General features: G+C 43.1%; 1 protein-coding gene across 1 annotated transcript in view; it reads left to right on the top strand.

Annotated features, from left to right (window-relative positions):
- The first annotated feature begins 536 nt into the window (after positions 1-536).
- The window catches only part of HS3ST3A1 (heparan sulfate-glucosamine 3-sulfotransferase 3A1), a 111,123-nt gene continuing 93,214 nt past the window's right edge, over positions 537-18,445 (top strand). The window contains exon 1 of the mRNA XM_060204439.1: positions 537-1,962. Coding sequence (XP_060060422.1) covers positions 1,364-1,962 — 599 coding nt within the window. The 5' untranslated portion in view covers positions 537-1,363. The remainder of the gene's footprint in view (positions 1,963-18,445) is intronic.

Below are 18,445 nucleotides of genomic sequence, written 5' to 3'. Positions count from 1 at the left end.
TGTACGGAGGAATTCAGCTCGCCCCAGACAAATGGGGGCGTGGCGTGCAGCGCGGTGCTGGGAACCACTGCAAACCAAACTTTAAAGGGGGGGTGGTGGGGGTGGTGGAGGGGTGGGGGTGCGGGTAGGGGTAGCAGAGGTGAAGATGAAGGACAAGTCGGAGTGAATCTGAGCGCTAAGGCACTCAGGCACTGAGTTTCCCAAGATGGGCTGAGTTGGAGAGATTGGAGCTCTCCCCCGCCCCATTGAAATAGTGGCCAACTGGGTAAAAGTCAGGTCCCCAGGGCATGAGGCAGGACCGAGCTGTCAGTCAAACCACCCCGGAGGAACTGTCAGCTCCAGAGGGGCGAGGCCGTCCGTGGGGGTGGGGTGGGAGGTGGGGATGCGAGGCGGAGTGGGGAAGAGGCGTAGACCCGGTCGCCCCCGCCCTCTGCGATGTCATTGGGCCACCGCTACGGGGTCCGCACCACCTTTTCTCCATCGCACCCGGCCCACGCAGCTGGTCCAGCCGCCCACGTTGGTCCCGGGGCCGGGCCTGGGGGCCGGGGAGGTCTCGGTGGGGGGCGCTGACATCAGTGCCAAGTTCGCTGAGCCCAGAACCCCACGTGCGGAGGCTGCGGCCGTGGCCGGGAGGCTCCCGGACCGGGTCCTCGGTTCCCCGGCTGGTTCCGCACTCGGTGCCCGCGGCGGCTGGCGGGTCCCCCGCAGCCCGGCCCCGCCGCGCGCGCACAGGTGGGCACCGGCGCAGTTGGGAGCAGCCCGGTGGCACGGAGAGCGCGCGGGCCTTCAGGCTCCCGCTGGGACTGAGGGACTCTCGCCCCCGGGTGGAGACAGCCCGAGCCCCGAGCTGTGAGAGGCCCCGGGGGGAACCCGGCAGAAGGGGGCGGCTGGAGGGACCTTTGCTCGCCGCAGCCTGCAGCAGCTCTGCGCGCCCCCTGGCCGGGTCGGGGTGAAGGATGCACGGTCGCTGAGCCCAGACCGGGTGGAGACGCGCGTCTACACCGCTGCCGCTGAGTCCCCCCCCTCCGACACCCTCCCCCCCCCCCAACTGCAGCCACTCCTGAGAAACCGGGTTTCCGAGCGCTGCCCCAGGCTCAGGACTTCGGCACATCTCTGACGATGGTTTCCTAAGCACGGCACCACGTCCCCCTCCTGCCCCTTCTACCGGAGGCGCACCGGCGTCCCGGGGCTCCCCGAGGACCCCCACTGCCCACTCCCGGGGCAGCTCGCACGGCCACCGGGGCGCACGGACGATGTGGCTTCCGTCCAGCGCGCAGGCCCTCCGGGGGGATGTCGCGGCACCTGGTGGGGGCCCGGCCTAGCATGGCCCGCGAGCCGCTGGCCGTCGCCTCCGGCTAGGAGGATGGCCCCTCCGGGCCCCGCCGAGCCGCTGTCCCGCAGCATCTTCCGGAAGTTCTTGCTGATGCTCTGCTCCCTGCTCACGTCCCTGTACGTCTTCTACTGCCTGGCCGAGCGCTGCCAGACCCTGTCGGGCCCCGCGGTGGGGCTGTCCGGCGGCGGCGGCGAGGCGGAGGCGGGGGCCCTGAGTCCGGGCTATCTGGCTGGGGGCCCGCGGGAGCTGGCGGCGTGGCCGGCGGCGGCGCAGACCAAGCGCCTCCTGCAGCTGCAGCGGTGGCGGCGCCGCCGGCCTCCCGCACCCCGCACCGCCGACGGCGATCAGCCGGCCTGGGAAGAGGAGCCCCCGGGGCTCGCGGCCGGTCCGGGCGGCTCCGGAGCCGGGAGCAACGTGGCCGAGGCGCCGCCGCCTCCGCCGCCGGGGACCTTGGCTCTGCTGCTGGACGAAGGGAGCAAGCAGCTGCCGCAGGCCATCATCATCGGGGTGAAGAAGGGCGGCACGCGGGCCCTGCTCGAGTTCCTGCGTGTGCACCCCGACGTGCGCGCAGTGGGCGCCGAGCCCCACTTCTTCGACCGCAGCTACGACAAGGGACTCTCCTGGTACCGGTGAGCCTAGGCTGGGAGCAAGTAGGGCTTCCCGGGGTGACCTCAATTGGTGTGTGTGTGTGTGTGTGTGTGTGTGTGTGTGTGTGTGTGTGTGTGTGTGTGTGTGTGTGTGTGTGTGAAAATGGGTGGATGGGTGGATGGGTGGATGGATGGATGAGGGGGGATCTGGGAGCTTGAGAGAGTCCTGGGTGACCCCCACCCCCACCCCCACCCCAGTTCACCTCTCTCCAGGTCATTGGTTTTCTTTCGGTTAGGTTGAGTGATCCCGGATCCATCAGTACCTTCTCTTTCCAGGGAAGTAAATAGTCAGAAAGGAAGTGGAAGGGACATCGGCATTCATGATTTTAATTAATCAATTAATCAATCAATCAATTTATTTATTTTTACTTAAGTCTTTGGGATTCCCTTTCTCCCAAATAGTCAATTTCAGCTTTGGGTGTTCTGCTCAGTGAATGGATGGAAGTTGTTATCTAAAGGGGAAATAGAAGTTTCTCTGCTCATTAACTGCTAAGTATGTAATCCTTTTTCCAAGGAGGGTTTTTTTTTTTCCCCTTCTTTTTTACTTCTTTAAATTCTGAGCTATTCCCTGTGGTTCATGTAGTCTTTGCTACCAGGTGTTTATTTACCTTGACCCTTTGCCAGGTTATGGTTACTAGGTAATATATAGAGTTAGTAAAAGTGTCAAGAACTAGAAAGTAGGTTGTTGGGAATATTTGTCTCAACAAGTACCAGCAACCAGTCACCTCATTTTGAGGAATGCTTCCTTGGTAAACGACTTTTTGTTTAGGGGCAAGAACTGAGTTTTATAAAGTGCCTTTTCTGCTTATAAGGAAAAGGAACTTTTGCTTTTGGGTTGGCTGAAGCTTTTCTAAAGAACTTCAAACAAGTCTTAAAGAGTGGACTGAGTATTTTATTTATTTATTTATTTTATTTAATTTTATTTTATTGGAAGAAAAGGGGGAAATTGTGACACTGGCTACATGGGAAAAATCCTGAGATAGTTTAGGAAGCAAGTCTGTTTAGATTATAATCTTAAATTTGCCAGTCTTCTCAAGTTCAACCTGCTTTTAATAATAGACTTAGTCAGACTCTATTAGGTATTAGTGTCACCTGGATTTTGCTTGCCATAAAATACTGACTTTTTTTCCTTACATCTGCATACGAGAAAAAATCATGTTGTCAGAATTTTCCATCTTAAAAAGTTTGACCTTGTTCACTAAATACGTACACCCTTTGTTACTTGGACTCAGACAGTATTACAGAAGTTAGAAAAAGAAATTTAACTAGATTTCAAAATCTCACGAAGTTAACCATTCATCTTCCAAACAGAAATGGACTTGATTTGACAAGTTTATTTACGTGAAAGGTCAAACACATTCTCAGATTGATTTCAGGAGCCAAATTTAACAGTAATCCAACTCATGAGAAAACATTTGGTTCTGAAAGTCTAATTCAAGCATAAACACTTTTTTTAAGTGACTCTCCATTTGTTAGAAAGAAAAACAAGCAACCTCTCCTTAATATAGAATATATATCATTTTAAATCATCAGCCACTTAAAAAAATCTCCTTGTGTTTCTGTCATTTATGTTGTATCCTCTGGGAAGTTCTTATAAAAATGACCTATTGAATCTGGAAAGAACAGGTCCTTCTTTTTAGCACAAAGGCAGCTCTGTTTTTTTCCATCAAGGACACAAGAAAGAAGTGATTAAAGACCCCTAAAACTCTTATCTATAGCAGTTTGCATTGAATTCAGTCTTGACCATTACTGTAAGTGAACACATTGCAAACACACTGCCTGAAATATCTAAGACAGTGTTTGGCTCTGAGGTACTATTAAATGTGGTGAAATACGTAACCCTAAATCCTTTATTTTTATCTTGCCATTAAACTTTTTTTATTCCACAAAGTAGAATTGTTTCTACATATTCCTGAAATGAGTATTCAAGAGAGAGCATGTTGTGTCTATAGAGCTGAATCTTATTTTCTATGGACTTTTCTGAACCCCCGTAAGAGAAGGAAGGTTTCAAGGTAACTGGAAACACAAGTAAAAGAAAGGAAAAGGAAAAGAAAAAAAGTCATAAACTTTTTTAGGCCACTCTCTTGTTTAGAACTGAATGCATGCTGTAAAGTAAATCTCTCCTTGGATTGTTTACTTCAACAGAGGAGTTCTATAAAGCAATTTATGGTGGTTACAAAAATAACTACACAGTAGACTTCATGGTTTGGTGAATTTAATTTTCTAAGTGTTGGAGCAGTGTCTTTGTTTTACCATTTGCAATGGTTTTTTTATTGGATACATATATTTAAGTTTAACTCAATTACATAGAAAATTCTTCTTTAAAAAAATCCAACCTATGTATTATGAAATTATTTAATGTCATTTCACCACAGTTCTTTTTCATCTTGGCTCTTGACTTGGAGTTTGACATTTAGGGGAAAGACTGAAGACTTAACCATGAGAAAAAAAAATCTTACAGAATGCCACATAACTATTAAGTATATTCTGGTTCCTTATATTTAGTCTATATTTTATAATGGGGATTCTGTTAGAACTTGTGTGTGTGTGTGTGTGAAACTGTTGATACAGAATTTCTACCATATATTCCACACACACACATCAACAAAAAGAAACCTCCCAAATTTGTAGCCTGAATGAGTGAATTACACGAAAACTAGAATATGTACATAGGAGAATCATAAATGTTTAGCCTTTTTTTTTCTTTTTTCTTTCTTTCTTTTTTTTTTTTTTTTAGTTCTGTGAATTCTCTATGAAGTTTATAGTGGCAGTGCCCCCTACTGTCCTGACCAAGGGAGAAATAGCTATTGCCATTGGGAAGTTTAAATTCTCAGAGGATGAATTTGAGAGGTAGAAATGTCTTTTGCATTTCTTCATGCTTCAATAAATTTCTCAAGTGAGGAAAAATAAATACCCTTATAAACTGCTTCCTAAGAACAGTAGGCATAGCAGTTTCTTCATCTGGACAAACTTGTAGCAAAGATGATGGAAATCTCTAAGAAGGAAACTCCTCTTAGGGTTTTTAAATGATGGAACAATACTTTCAAAGAAGTGCAACAGAGATGTAGTTTTGTATGTCAGAAAATGGATTATTGATACATTAGTACCCTTGAGTGGAGTTTTCTGGATTTGAAACTCCATCCTGTTGAGGCTTTAAAAAAACATTCCACAATTGCTTTATTTAGCAGACATGATATCAGTACGACAAATGTCTGTGGCTTGGATGTCATGAGAAAGCAATCCTTTCTAAAGAACAGTCTCTGTTTCTATTGAATGTGTTGTGGTGGCTTCCTCCAGAAAGGGGGGGTCATTGTTTCATTAGTTTCGAAACTTGGAGGTCTTTTCTGGAAGCCCAGAGCAAATGCTTCTACAGAAGTTCAAGAGCAGGTTGAATTTAATATGAAGAATTCAATAAGAAGAAAACTCTTCCTGTTTTTTTTTAAACCAAGTAAAGGTGTTTTTGTTTGCCTAAGGCAAAAGATTACCTATTTAGAAAGTACTTCAAGATACATGTGCATACTTTTATACCTATGTAGACATATACATACTCATATATCTGCATATATATATATATATATATATATATATATATATATATATATATATAAACATTTAGTTTCTGTGGCCAAGGAAGATGGCTCAGTGGTAGAGCAGATGCCTTGCATAGGTGAGTCCCCCAGTTCAATTCCTGGCCCCACATATAACCTCCTACTCATGCTTTGATGTCCCTCCCACCCCCTTTCTCTAACAAGGTAGATGTTTTGTTGGCGTAAAGTTTTTGTATTGTACTTTTGCCCAGGGTAAGGAATGTTTGTTATCTTATGTCTTGTATTAGCACTCTTATTTCCTTTAGCCATTTCATTTCCCTTCACAAGACTAGAGCTTTAGCATAGAATAAGATTGCTCACATATTTTACTGTAACATGTTCTAAAGATTACGTAATTTTGAGTTCAGGAGTTAGTCCTATCCTTACTTCTCCCAACTTTGATGCTTCCTGACCTGTAATGGCCACTCCCTTATTTTTCAAGCACTTCATAGAGGCCAACTGAGAAGAGGAACTTTTGGTTCCTATCAGGAGAAATCAGCATTTTGGAGCAGCTGGGAGCAGCTGCAAAGTACCTCCATGTACAGTTTCCCACCCTCCCAAGCCACATTTCCCTTCTGCATGAAGGGCTGGAAATGAAATTTGAGCCAAGGAAGCTGCAGAGAATCTGGCCACCCATGAAAGGTCATATAGACTGAAGTCCAAAAGAGTTTAAGTATCCTTAGAACGGAGTTAGAGACATTGGGGATGGGTTGACGGGTAGGAGGAAAGTAGCAAGAAGTTGTTGAGGATTCCATAGGTAAAACACATGTTTATAAAGGAAAAGATACAATTTTCATCACGGCTACAATTCCAGGAGCTCTCCAAATGAGAGCTCGCGTATGAGCCTGCAAATATCCCCTTAAAAAGCCACGGGACTGTCCTGCTGTTTGCTCTGTCTGAACTCATCTCCTGATAGACTGTTGCTTCAGTATATCAGATAACCTAGTCAATCTAGTTCCAGTTTGTATGTGTGTGTGTGTGTGTCCACATATCTGCACATAAGTGTACAAGAACAGGTACGGGGGAACGACAGAACTCATCACCCAAAAGTTAACAAGGAGCTGGGGAACAGACTATGGAACAGTTGAATCCTGACATTAAAGACAACTATAACAACAACAAAAGTAAGACACTGAAGTTGATATAGTCTGAAGTTGGAATGTCTGTGTGAGTGATACTCCTTTTAATGATGAGGCTTAACTGTGGACTTATATACTGTATGGAAAATACATCTGTATGGGAAAACTCGCCACAGTGTTAGAATCTCTTGCCTTCCCTCCACCCACTCCCCTCCCCCTCAAAAAAAAAATGGAAGCCCTGGTCAAAATATCTATCTCATATAAATAAACATGTTAATGGCCAGAAAAAAACAAGTGACGTTTGTGTTCTGGAAAGGTCATGGAAAATGAATTAAGTCTGTGTCAAAAAAATGATAAGAGATTGACCTTCTATAGACAAGATACACTAGGAAAAAAGTGTCACAAAACAAGCCATCCTGTTTGATAAACAACCAATGGTTTCTTATTTCTTTGTTGTTGTTGTTGTTGTTGTTTGTTTTGTTTTATTTTGTTAGTGATTTAATCTTGCTTTACAAAATCACAACATAACTCTGACAACTCTGCACCGTTCCACCAACGGAATCTCTCCCTTGGAAGCTACAGCAATTCTTTTAAGGTTGTAGATATGGGTTAACTATTATTTCTACACTACCTATATTTGGATATATTTTCCCTCCCCCTACCCCCATGGTCCCATCTTCTCTTCCTTTCAAGTTTCACATTTCTAAAGGACACATTTGAACAACTGCAAAACATAATTACCATTAGTCAAATGGTGGGGTTAGTTGAGAACTTCATAGACTTAGCAGCATTCCTTAGGGGAACATCTTTCTCTATCAAATAATAGTAAGTTGGCAGGTAAATACTGTCATTTTTGCTAGGTGTTCCAATGGTGGTTGACTTCAAACTTTTAGAAAAACGTGTTTCCACCGAAGTGGTGAGTTATCTTCGTGAAGTGAGGCTTCTTATGACATGCCTGCTTTTACTTTGTAATCAGATAAAACTATACCAAAGCTCCCTATAAGAATATAAGAATATTCTAAAAATGATTGCTAGTGTTTTAAGAACTTTTCTAATTTGATACAATTTAAAAAAAATCTGTGCAGGGGGTTACTGACTCAGTTGATAAACTTAGGCAAAAACTGAAGGGAAGCTGAGTTTAGTGAAGCTTCTTCCAATTACTTTTTAAAAATTTTTTTATTGTCCCTTTTGTTACCCTTTTTATTGTTTTTGTAGTTATTGTTGTTGTTATTGATGACAGAGAGAAATGTAGAGAGAAGGGGAAGACAGAGAGGGGGAGAGAAAGACACCTGCAGACCTGCTTCACTGCCTGTGATGCGACACCCCTGAAGGTGGGGATCCGGGGGCTTGGACCCGGATCTTTACTCTGGTCCTTGCGCTTCATGCCACTTGAGCTTAACCTACTACGCTATAGCCTGACCTCTCCAATTACCTTTAATGACATAACTGTGGTCTTTTTTTTTTTGCATTACTCATGTGATCATGTCAGTTATGCGTCTAACTTTTAAATGTATCCACTGATCAAGGAGAACTGTATTTCAGAAGCTTGGATTTGACTTTTTTCAAAGGTTGTTAGGTGACAGTACATGTGAACATGAAAAAAAAGAAAGTATTTAGGAAGAATGAAGTTAAAATCCTGTTCTGAGCAATCAGCTTCTGTGATGTGGTGCGCCACCTAGTGGTAAAGAAAATCAGCAAAGAACCACAAGGGCTGAACTTTTGACAACCTCAATTTAAAATTTAAAATCTTTCCTGCCTCAATTTAAAAAGGGTTAGTGGTGGGGGAGGCAAATCATGTTAGGCAGCATTTAAAATAAGTGTGATCTGTGTAAAGTGGGCAAGTTGTATTTTGCTGCCTCTCCCCCTGCCCCCCGTTCACTTCTTTTAAGAAGAGTTTATTCTTCAGAGAGAAATAAGAGACTTGCCTTTACAGTAACCTGAAAACAAGATATAAACGATTAGGAGATTTATATTAGCAATGCTCGTGACTGGAAAAATAAAAATGCCGTATGCCCCAGATTAGTTTTGTAAGTGTATTTTGCCTCTGAAAAACAGCTTCAAATGAAAATACTTCCAGATGATTCCCCCCCACACCACCACCACATCAGTATTACAGCCATTATTCCTTCCTTGTGTTATACAAACTTTGGAAGAGTGTCTCCTGATTCTTAGCAGGTGGTACACAGACACATATTTAACCTTGAACACACTTGAGTTGCATTATGGGAGATCCTGACCAGTGGGGCAGTTAGGTAAAATGTGGTTAAAATTCTAGGCAGAAGGGAGATGGGTGGTAGCACAGCAGGTTAAGTGCACGTGGTGCAAAGCGCAAGGACTGGTGCAACGATCAGGGTTTGAGCCCCCGGCTCCCCACTGGTAGGGGAGTGGCTTCACAAGCAGTGAAGCAGGTCTGCAGGTGTCTGTCTTTCTCTCCCCCTCTCTGTCTTCCCCGCCTCTCTCCATTTCTGTCTGTCCTATCCAACAACGACGACATCAATAACAGCAATAACTACAGCAATGAAGAAAGGCACCAAAAGGGAATAGGTAAATATTAAAATAAATTAAATTCTATGCAGAGACAGAATTCTGTGACTAGTCCTGTTTTAATAAGGCAGGTGGAGTAACTGGGGCTGTGTTCAGGTTACTAGTAAGATAGAAACAAAGGGAAAAGCAGGGAGAACATTGTCTTGTGATCTTGTTAACTTCACTTATCCTCCTGGTGTGATACAATCACGTGTCCCCTGTGGGATGTTCTTCCCTTAAACCCTCCAATCTTCATCAGATTATGAGGAAATATTAGATTGGGGCCAGGCAGTGGTGTACCTGGTTAAGTGGACCCGGGTTCGAGTGCCAGGTCCCCACCTGTAGGGGGAAAGATTCACGAGTGATGAAGCAGGGCTGCAGGTGTCTCTTTTTCCCTCTCTATCTCCCCGCTTCTCTCATTGTCTCTCTGTCTCTATCCAGTAGATAAAAGTATTTATAAAATATATCGGATTTATCTCAGTGGATGGATGTCTACAAAGTACCTAACTCATACACTTTCAGCATGTCAAGATAATGAATGAAAAAGAAATTATAACGAGACTGTCACAGATAGTAGGAGCCAAATGAGACTCAGGAGTTAAAAAGTGAGGTCTCCCTGATTTCATCCTAACACAGAAAAGGTGTGCTGTGGAGAGACTTGAAAAATGTGAATACTTTGTTTAGCCCTAGTTACAATTATCCTGGAGTTTTTGGTTTTGATCAGAGTATTATAGGGTTCTGTGAAATGATAAGCCCAGAGGGCTATGTAATTCTCTAGGCTGTATTTTTGTTACAATTTTGATAGCCAGAAGTTCTTCTAAAATGAACAGAAAGACAGCACCTTCAGCAAAGGAGGAAAAAGATGCCTAGTAGGCTTTAAGGATGAGTGCTCCTGCTAAAAGGCTCCGTGTTGCTTTCCTTCCTTCCTCCTGAAGGGGCCCAGCACAGGCCAGCCAGCTTCCCCTCACTGCCTGCACCTGTTGCTTCCTGACATGCTGATTTTCCCCTCAGCTTTTTTTTTTTTTTCTTTTCATAATAAAATCAGCTCATGGCTCCCCTCCTACTCTCCTGTCCTCTGAAACAAGCCCAGTCACAGTTTTGTTTTCCTTTCTTTCCCTTTTTCCCCCTCTGACTGGTAAATGGAAAGTGAAGGAGAAAGAAAAAGTTCTCCTCCCCTGACTGAATCCATCTTGTGCAAAAAAGCCTTGATGGAAATGACGGGCTTTTGAGAACACGAAGAACTGAAGTAGGGATTAGCGCAAACTCAGACGTGGGCATCTGACCCTTTTGCGACAAATATAGGAGGAGCAGTTGTCAGGGATAGGGAAACTCATTATGAGGCTGAACAAGGGGACCAGGGCTGTCATTGCTCCATATGGCTAAAATAACAAAACAGTTTGGATTTGCTGGCCCAGATTAAATATTCCGTCTGCTCGCTTAACCTGGTACTTTAACTTCAGCTTTAGACACTATAGTTTATGAGAGCAGCTGGAGTAGCGAACACAGACCTAGGACAATGCTACGTAGAGTTGAAGGACAAAGAATAAAAAAGGAAGTTCAGCTTCCAGAGAGCCTGGTAGGGCCAGAACACCCCCCCCCACACACACACACACACATACACACATCCCAGGTGACTTTTCTGGGATTACTAGGTGTAAGATAGCAGTGTTAGCTAAGCAACATGATGATATTTCTATGCCTTTGCAATTCGGCTTCATAGAATAATGAATATCTCCCACAAACAACAACAACAAAAATCCTTCCTTTGTTGTTTTCAATAATGATAGAGTTATTTATGTTCACATTACACTTTATTCTCGTATTTTATTTTTCTTATATTTGATGGGACAGAGAGAACTTGAGAGGGGAGGGGAGACAGACACTTAACAATGTCTGCCCCCCCTGATGTTGGGGACCAAGGACTTGAACCTGGGTCCTTGCACATGGGAATGTGTATGTTCTACCAAGTCCACTACTGTCTAGTCTTCATATTACATTTTTACTTCAGCAAAATAAAGCAATACCAGGGGACCAGGTGGTGGTTCACCTGCTTAAGCGCTCACATTGAAGTGTGCAAGGACCCAGGTTCAAGCCCCTGGTCCCCACCTGCAGAGGAAAAGCTTCACGAGTGGCAAAGCAGGGCTGCGGGTGTCTCTCTGTTTCTCTCTGCCTCCCCTCTCAATTGCTCTCTGTCTCTATCTAATAATAAATAAAAATATATTTAAAGAAAAGCAGGGAGTTGGGCGGTAGCGCAGGGGGTTAAGCGCACGTGGTGCGAAGAGCAAGGACCTGGGTAAGGATCCCAGTTCGAGCCCCTGGCTCCCCACCTGCAGGGGAGTCACTTCACAAGCGGTGAAGCAGGTCTGCAGGTGTCTATCTTCTCTCCTCCTCTCTGTCCTCCCCTCCTCTCTCCATTTCTCTCTGTCCTATCCAACAACAACGACATCAATAACAATAATAATAACTACAACAACAATAAAAAGGGCAACAAAAGGGAATGAGTAAATAAATAAATATAAAATAAAAGCAATAACAGGACTGGAAGAAATTAACAGTATTTTCTTTAAATTGATAATTCACTGATCTTTTCTGGATACATTTTATAAACTTTCCCCTGGCACAGGATAGGCTGCCAATGCTAAGGTAGATAAAAAAAAAATTCTGTGACTTAGTACCTTCCCCTACTGGATATTGCCTGTCTTAGTTGGCATAGAATCTCTTTTTTTTTCTTTTAACATTTAAAAACCTGCAAACTATTTGAACTTTGAAATGTATGCCTGTTGTCATTTTCTGTTGTTGTACCTATTTCAATCATTTGTGCATAGAGTTGTAAACAACTGATTAAACATATATTTAAATATCTTAGGGCAAGGAAGTGGCACACCTGGTTTAGTGCTCACATTACAGTGCATAAGGACCTGGGTTCAAGCCCCTGGTTCCCCCCTGCAGGGGGAAAGTTTCACAAGTGGTCAAGCAGTGCAGCAGGTGTCTCTCTGTCTCCCTCTCACTTTATCTCTCCAACCTGTCTCGGTTTTTCTCTGTTTCTATCCAATAATAAATAAAATAAAATATCAGTCTCTTGACTGATATGGAATGAGTAAAATCACTTCTGCTTTTTGTCAGCTTGCATTTTTCTGTTTTGTAAAAATGTTGTTATTTACTTATTATTGGATAGAGACAGAAATTGAGAGGCACAAAGGGGAGAGAGAGAGAGACAGAGAGAAACAGAGACAGAGAGGGAGAGAGAGATATTTGCAGCATTGTTTCACCACTCATGAAGCTTCCTCCCTGCAGGGGGGGGAATCAGAGGCTTGAACCTGGGTCCTTGTGCACTGTAATGTGTGTGCTTAACCAGATGTGCCTCTGTCTGAATCCATTAGCATTTTTCTTAGAAGTAAGCAGGTCACAGAATTCAGTCTATTGAGCTTATAAGAAATCTTGAGCGGTCCAGTTTATGTTTTCCCCTAGTCACTAAGACATGAAACCGTGAAACATACTTTCAGGTGGTCCAAAATGAGTGAATTGTCTCTTTCTTTCTTTTTTTTTTCCTCCTCCAGGGTTATTGCTGGGCTCGGTGCCTGCACCATGAATCCACCGCTCCTGGAGGCCATTTTTTTTCCCCCTTTTGTTGCCCTTGTTGTAGCTTCGTTGTGGTTATTATTATTGCCCTTGTTGACGCAATTCGTTGTTGGATAGGACAGAGAGAAATGGAGAGAGGAGGGAAAGACAGAGAAGGGGAGAGAAAGACACCTGCAGACCTGCTTCACCGCCTGTGAAGTGACTCCCCTGCGGGTGGGGAGCCGGGGGCTGGAACCGGGATCCTTAAGCCACATGCGCTTAACCCACTGCGCCACCGCCCGACCCCCAGTTGTCTCTTTCTAACTTGCTACATGGGGAGACCAAAATGTTGTCAAAAATATAGTTAGAAGGATGCTTGCTGCTCCTGGAACTGATGTGTTGGTTTTTGTGCCCAGTTAATCGTATTATCAAGCAGTACCTTCAACTGTAGGAATCCCCAATGAATCATATTATAGGAACATGACTGAGTTATTGCCAAGGCCTTTTTTTAAAAAATTTCTTTAATTTTTATTTTTCCCCACTCTTTTCTATATCTGAATCTTTTGTTGAACCCTTGTTTTAATCACATGTTTATTTTAAAAAGTTTATTATTTTTTATGTGATAGGGAAAAACCACAGCACCACTTATCTCTGAAATATCATGATGCCAAAGATTAAAGCTAGGACTTTTAGGACCTCAGGCAAGTATTATAAACTCTATGTTCTTACATAGTGAGTTATCTCCTTGTCCCAACACTTTTTTTATTCTTTAGATATGTTTGTTAATCTTCCTATCACCAAATCATGGCTCAGTCCAATTGTTACCACCAAGCAATATTCTATTAATAATATTAATAGGATTTATTTAATGAATTTCCTGCCAACTAATCATTATTAATGCCTAGTTTTTGTTTTTTTTTTACTATAGCAGATCACTGATTTGTAAGATATTGATGTATAGCTATTGATTATAACTTCTTATAATTCCATCCAGATTGAATCACAAACTGTAAGACATGTTGGAACTAAAAGATTCTTAAAGATATCGAAGACTTTTTTTTTTCAAGAAGTCAAGGTGTCTTTTGGAATGTTAAGCTAAAATACAAGAACTCAGGGCACTTATTTCTTAGGATATAATTCTGGAGAATACTGTTAGAAAATAATTTCACGGGAGTTGGGTGGTGGTTCAGCAGGTTAAGCACAGGTGGCACAAAGTGCAAGGACCAGCTTAAGGATCCCAGTTCGAGCCCCCAACTCCCCACCTGCAGGGGAATCGCTTCAATGCTTCACAGGCAGTGAAACAGGCCTGTAGGTGTCTCTCTTTCTCTCCCCCTCTCTGTCTTCCCCTCCTCTCTCCATTTCTCTCTGTCCTATCTAACAACGACGACATCAAGAACAACAATAATAATTACAACAACAATAAAAAAAAAACAAGGGCAACAAAAGGGAAAATAAATAAATATAAAATATTAAAAAAATAAAAGAAAAGAATTTCACGCCTTGATTTATATAAGTTTAGCAATGGAAAGTTTGCAAAACATGAATAGAATATTCTCTTCCAAGAAATGAGTGAGATAAAGAGCTGAATTGAATCAGATCAGGAGTTAATTTATTTTTAAATCTATAGGTTTTGATCCTACATATCCCCCCCCCCCCCAATATTCTGGCGCACATAGATTGTGAAACTCAGCTAGCATGATTGGCCTATGGATTCTTGTAAGTAGTTTGTGTTTTATGGTTGTTGCGTGCTTGTAGAGGATTAGTGGGGGAAATCTGAGTACAGACAGGAAAAAGTTTGTTTTTTCTCTCTTGAGTCTTCAGAGTAGGAAGTAATCAATCAAATTATAGAGTACAATTTTGTTTCCGTTTCCCAGAGTTCTTACTTGAATTAGACCTCTCATTTCAATAGGAAATATCAAAGTTGTTGGGACTGGTTTGAATGACAAAGTCAAAAATGATGTGTTTGTTACGGTCATATAAATCTTTGCAGATTCTCATTAAGCGTAAGTATTTTTAAAAGGAACTGGATTAGGCTGCAACTAAAGTTACATTCCCACTACTAACTCCTCCCCTCGTCACCTTTCGTAACTGAAGCCACATTTGCTCTAACTCAATATATTAAAAAGCTCAAGTTCTGGTAGTAAGAAAACACAGAAACAATGAAGCGATTTCACTTCACAAAGCTTTTAACTAAGCCAACGTTGGCATATGCATTTTGATTTTTTTAATTGCCTGGTCTATTATAATTATTTCTGTAGTTTTTTTCATCAACTATTGTGGGTGCTTCCTTCTCTTCTCAGAAATAAAAGCCATTTTATTTTTCTTCTAATGATAACTGACTCTTGGTGTAGAAGGAGTTGAGATGACAATAGTATCTGTCATATTTTTCTTTTTCCTGACTGTATGGATAGTCCTTAAAGAAATAAAAAATGGAATTACCTTATGATCCAACAATATCACTTTTAGACATTTATCCAATAGGCATTCAAACACTAATTAGAAGGAACACATGCACCTATGTTCATAGCTGCATTATTCACAACAGCCAAAGAGTAGACACAACCTAAATGCTCATCTACAGATGGCCGGATAAAGAAGTTATGGGATATATATTCTATGGAATATTACTCTGCAGTAAAGACTGATAGTGTGTTTTTTTAGGACAAATTGAACAGAACTGGAAGTGTCATACTTAGAGAAATTCTTCTAGCGTTTGCCCTTCTTCCGTAGCCAGTCAACAGCGTCAGGTTGAGCCTGATGTAAAGTTTCGAGACCTTCTTTGAATCTGGAGAGGTGGCAGTCGTTGACTATGTGGGTCATTGTCTGTAGCCGCAGGGGCAGTTCGGGTCGTCTCTGGCTCCCCAGCGATGGAACATAGCTGCGCACCGGCCATGGCCTGTTCGATAGCGATTGAGGAGGGCCCAATCATAACGTGCTAGGTCAAAGCCAGGTTGACGCTTGCAGGGGTCTGTGATGAGGTGTTTGTTCTTTACCTCAGCTGACTGCCAACTCTGTTTCCAAGAGACTGGAACAGAGAAGTCCAGTGTAGGCGTGGGGACCAGATTGGATGACGAGACGTCAAGCGTTGGACAGGGCGGGCAAAGATATCCGCGTATATTGGCAGGTCCAGTCAAGTGTAGACGTGGGAAATGAACTTAGATGATGCCGCATCCCGACGAATATCTGGCGGGGCGATGTTGTTAAGAACTGGCAGCCATGGAACCTGGGTGGAATGGATGGTTCCAGAAATTATCCTCATGGAGGAGTATAATTTGGAATCAACCAAGTGGACATGGGGGCTATGGAACCATACTGGGGCACAGTATTCTGCAGTGGAATAGCATAATGCCAGAGATGATGATCATAGTGTGGAAGCGCTCGTGCCCCATGAGGAGCTGGCCAGTCTTGCAATGATGTTATTCCTCACGCCCACCTTTGCTGCAGTTTTTATGAGATGTTCGTGAAATGACAGGGTGCGATCGAGGGTAACGCCAAGATAGACTGGCTGTGCTTCATGCCGGATTCTCGTATTGTCAAGCTGCACATTAAGCTCACGTGAGGCTGAGGCATGGTGTAGATGGAAAACAGATGATACCGTTTTTGCAGTGCTAGGGACTAGTCGCCATTTTTTACAGTAATCAGATATCAGAGACATGTCTTTCATGAGTGTTTCCTCGAGGATGTCAAACTTGGATGCCTGAGTTGCACAGCAGATGTCATCGGCATAGATGAAATTCCTTGAAGAAGTTTCTGGAAGGTCATTGATGTAAATATTAAACAGCGTAGGGAAATAAGGAGATGAAAGACAAATGCCAGACGGTTTCACTCACGTGGAATCTAGAGATCTGATTTACATGAACGCACACACGCACACACACATGCACACGCAGACATGCGCGCGCGCACACACACACACACACACACACACACACCCATATCCAGACAAAACAGAAGCAAGCAAACTGTAAAACTTGTGAGAACAATGGTGATTATCTTCAGGAGGTGGGAGGGTGGGGACATTGAATTTTGGTGGTGGGTGTGGTGTGGAATTACCGTAATCTTACAATCTTGTAGAATACTATTAATAACAAATAGAAAATTTGAAAAGATGAAAGAAGTAAATAAAATACAATCAGCCCAAGAAGGTAAAAAATATATACTATGCATTCATTTTAAATCAGACTTTGATTGTAATCCTATTAACCACTATTAATCACAAATTAAAAAAATGGTTGTGTTAATTTTTTTTCCCTCAAAGGCAGAGGGTATACTTGAATATCCTGCTAGAGTTTAACGATGGAAAGTAAACAAATTGGATTTGTTTTACATTTGTATAGTGGGAGGTCATGGGGAGTTAATGCTTGTGATGAAAATTCTTTGGAATTTCAGGTGCATTTGCTCTGTGGTGTGGTGAAGGGTGGCCAGTTAGGAGCAAGCACTGTAGATACTTTTAAGCTTCATCTAACTGTTACCAAGGTAGAAAGTGGTCTTATTATTGCTAGGTCAAAATTTTAAAATATCTTGAGAAATAATTAACATGTTCAAAATTAAAATAGAAAACAAAAAATATTTTTATATGGAACAAGTCAATCTTATTTGAGTGCCAGTGACTGCTAGTTTATTTTATTTTATTTTATTTAAAAAAATTTTTTTTATATTTTTTCCCTTTTGTTGCCCTTGTTGTTTTTTATTGTTGTAGTTATTATTGTTGTTGTTGTTGTTGAATAGGACAGAGAGAAATGGAGAGAGGAAGGGGAAGACAGAGAGGAGGAGAGAAAGATAGACACCTGCAGACCTGCTTCACCGCCTGTGAAGCGACTCCCCTGCAGGTGGGGAGCCGGGGTTCGAACCGGGATCCTTATGTCGGTCTTTGTGCTTTGCGCCACCTGCGCTTAGCCCGCTGTACTACAGCCCGACTCCCTTATTTTATTTTAATTTAAAAAATAATTTAATGTTTTTATTTATTTATTGCTGGATAGACACAGAGAGGAATTGAGAGGGGATGGGGAGATAGGGAGGGAGAGAGACAGAGAGACATCTGCAGCCCTGCTCCACCGCTTGTAAAGTTTTCCCCCTGCAGGTGGGGACTAGGGGCTTGAACCTGGGTCCTTGTGCACTGTAAGTAAACGCTTAGCCAGGTGCACCATCACCTGACCCCCTTACTGCTAGTTTATAACTTACTTTTTATGTCGGAGAACAAGTGTTAGACACTAAAAGGTTGGCTATAGCAAGAGTCTTTCAAGTGTAAGTAACAAGAGATTAAGGTATAATAATATCAATGATAATTTTATATCCATAGTAACTCTAAAAGGTAATACAGAAGAACAAACTGGGACTATACACAAATGACTATGCAGGGGGCCAGGCGTAGCAGGGGGCCAGGCGTAGCACACCTGGTTAAGCGCGCACATTACGGTGCACAAGGACCCAGGTTCAAGGCCCTGGTCCCCACCTGCAGGGGGAAAGCTTCACAAGTGGGCTATCGGTAAAGCTGGGCTATAGGTGTCTGTCTGTCTCTTTTTCTCTCGATCTCCCCCTCCCTTCTCAATCTCTCAGTGTCTGTATCCAATAATAAACGAATAAAAATATTTTTTTAGGGAAGTCGGGCTGTAGCACAGCGGGTTAAGCACACATGGTGACAAGCACAAGGACTGGCTTAAGGATCCCTGTTCCAGCCCCCGGCTCCCCACCTGCATAGGAGTCGCTTCACGGGTGGTG

This window comes from Erinaceus europaeus, chromosome 12 (genome assembly GCF_950295315.1).
Source record: "Erinaceus europaeus chromosome 12, mEriEur2.1, whole genome shotgun sequence".
In the NCBI taxonomy this organism is placed as follows: Eukaryota; Metazoa; Chordata; class Mammalia; order Eulipotyphla; family Erinaceidae; genus Erinaceus; species Erinaceus europaeus.
The sequence above is the reverse complement of the archived record's forward strand: the minus strand, read 5'-3'. Positions and strand labels throughout refer to the sequence as shown.